General features: G+C 51.2%; 1 protein-coding gene across 2 annotated transcripts in view; it reads right to left on the bottom strand.

The window, feature by feature from the left end:
* Nucleotides 1-2,500, bottom strand: part of dock10 (dedicator of cytokinesis 10) — a 104,796-nt gene that overhangs the window by 25,942 nt on the left and 76,354 nt on the right. For both annotated transcript variants that reach the window (XM_080844923.1, XM_080844922.1), the window contains one exon: nucleotides 495-596. In XM_080844923.1, coding sequence (XP_080701049.1) covers nucleotides 495-596 — 102 coding nt within the window. The remainder of the gene's footprint in view (nucleotides 1-494; nucleotides 597-2,500) is intronic.

The following is a 2,500-nucleotide window of genomic DNA, read 5'->3' as shown; positions in this document are numbered from 1 at the left end:
GGGTTAGGAGAGAGTCAGTGGTGGTCAGTGGTGGTCAGTGGGTTAGGAGAGAGTCAGTGGTGGTCAGTGGGTTAGGAGAGAGTCAGTGGTGGTCAGTGGGTTAGGAGAGAGTCAGTGGTAGTCAGTGGGTTAGGAGAGACAGTGGTGGTCAGTGGGTTAGGAGAGAGTCAGTGGTGGTCAGGAGAGAGTCAGTGGTGGTCAGTGGTGGTCAGTGGGTTAGGAGAGAGTCAGTGGTAGTCAGTGGGTTAGGAGAGAGTCAGTGGTGGTCAGTGGGTTAGGAGAGAGTCAGTGGTGGTCAGTGGTGGTCAGTGGTGGTCAGTGGGTGAGGAGAGAGTCAGTGGTGGTCAGTGGTGGTCAGTGGTGGTCAGTGGTGGTCAGTGGGTGAGGAGAGAGTCAGTGGTGGTCAGTGGGTTAGGAGAGAGTCAGTGGTGGTCAGTGGGTGGTCAGTGGGTGGTCAGTGGGTGGTCAGTGGTGGTCAGTGGGTGGGCGTTTACCATTGAGGCAGGAGACCTGAGGAGTGGTTGGAGGAGTTACAGCCCTTCAGAGTGCCATTGTTCTGGTTGGCCTGGGCCAACTTTACAGCCGCCGCCAGCTTCCTGTTCAACAACGAGCCAATCACAGCAGGGATTACTCTAGGGATTACCATCATCATCACCACCATCATCACCATCATCATCATCATCTTCAGCACACACATCACGTTCAAGCATCAGCATATATGCTTCGGGCGAACAGGAGGGTTGGGCTGAGCAGTGTCAGTGTTGGAGAAGGTCAGAGGTTAGAGGGCAGAGGGCAGACTAACTCGCTGAGCTGTGTCAGTGTTGCAGACATCTAAAGGTCAGGCGTTGTGGTAAAGTAAGGTTAGTTAGAGAGGTCAGAGGGCAGACTAACTTGAAGAGCGTTGTCAGTGTTGCAGGTATCTAAAGGTCAGGGGTTAGAGGGCAGAGGGCAGACTAACTCGCTGAGCTGTGTCAGTGTTGCAGAAGGTCAGGGGTTAGAGGGCAGAGGGCAGACTAACTCGCTGAGCGTTGTCAGTGTTGCAGACATCTAAAGGTCAGGCGTTGTGGTAAAGTAAGGTTAGTTAGAGAGGTCAGAGGTCAGAGGGCAGATGGTAGAGGGCAGTCTAACTCGCTGAGGGTGTTTCGGGGTGTAAGTGATGCAATGTGTACGAGTTTAGCAGGAGATTATATTATATTGGCTGCAATTTGATCATGCACCAGGAGACAGACGTCAGGACGCTTGGGGGTTTGGATAAGGACGTGACGGAGGATCATCAGACCCAGGTTCTGACCCACTAAGGACCAGAGTCCTTCCAAGCAGCTGCTCTCTGTGGAGCAGTCTTACGGTTGGTTGCTGTTAGGTTAGTTATAAGAGGTTAGAACAGGATATGTGAGGTGTAATTACAGTGTGTCATGGCACAAGTCATGACGTTTATTTTTAGCTGATCAGTAGGTATAACATCCCTGACGCCTGGCGAGCAGCTGTTTTGTGTAGAATACGCATGAATAGTTGACAAGAATAGTTGAATAGTTTGTGTGTGTGTTTGTGTATGTGTTTGTGTGTGTGTTTGTGTGTGTGTTGGGTGTGTGTGAGCAGACATATTAGCACCAGGAAGCTATATCAGGCAGCCCGTTTATCCTGATTGGTGGTGGATGCTTGTCCATTGAGTCAGGTCATTTTCAATGGTGTGCTGACTGAAGTGTGTGAATGTGTGTGAATGTCTAGAGGCAGGGATGTGGGGGAGAGAGAGAGAGAGAGAGAGACATGTTATGGTACACAATGACAACGTTAATGAGACATAGAGCAACAGGCGGGCATGCAGGACTACACACACACTCACACACACACACACACACATAAACATAAACATAAAACATAAACATCACAACATTACAACACACACAATGTGATGGAGGGCGGCTGGGACACAGCACTGAAACGGTCACAGTTCTGTCCCGACAAACAAGAACCACATTTTTAAAAGGGTCAATGTGACACATTAGGGAGTGGAGCCATTAAGACGTCAATAGCTGGAGCACGCACTGCTGAGAGCGACACACGCACACACACACACACACACACACACGCACACACACACACACACACACACACACGCACACACACACACGCACACACACACACTGCTGAGAGTGACACAGAAACACTGACAGCAGCAGCCCACATTAGACCTGACTGACAGTGGAACAGCTCAGGCCCTGATATGGCGCCTAGCTGCTGGATTAGCGCCAACTCTTAGCCAATCCTGCTCCTGAGCTGCCTAAAGGCTGGAAGGGAACATGACACGCATCAGCTTCATTAGGACACTCTTAACGCTAAATATCCTCAGCAGAAGCTGGCTCTGATCTGGCCCTGATCTGGCCCTAATCTGGCTCTGATCTGGCCCTGATCTGGCCCTGATCTGGCCCTGATCTGGCCCTGATCTGGCCCTGATCTGGCCCTGATCTGGTCCTGATGTGACTCTGGTCTGGCCCTGATCTGG

Source organism: Sprattus sprattus, assembly GCF_963457725.1.
Source record: "Sprattus sprattus genome assembly, chromosome: 9".
Taxonomy (NCBI): domain Eukaryota; kingdom Metazoa; phylum Chordata; class Actinopteri; order Clupeiformes; family Clupeidae; genus Sprattus; species Sprattus sprattus.
This window is presented reverse-complemented; position numbering and strand designations above follow the sequence as displayed.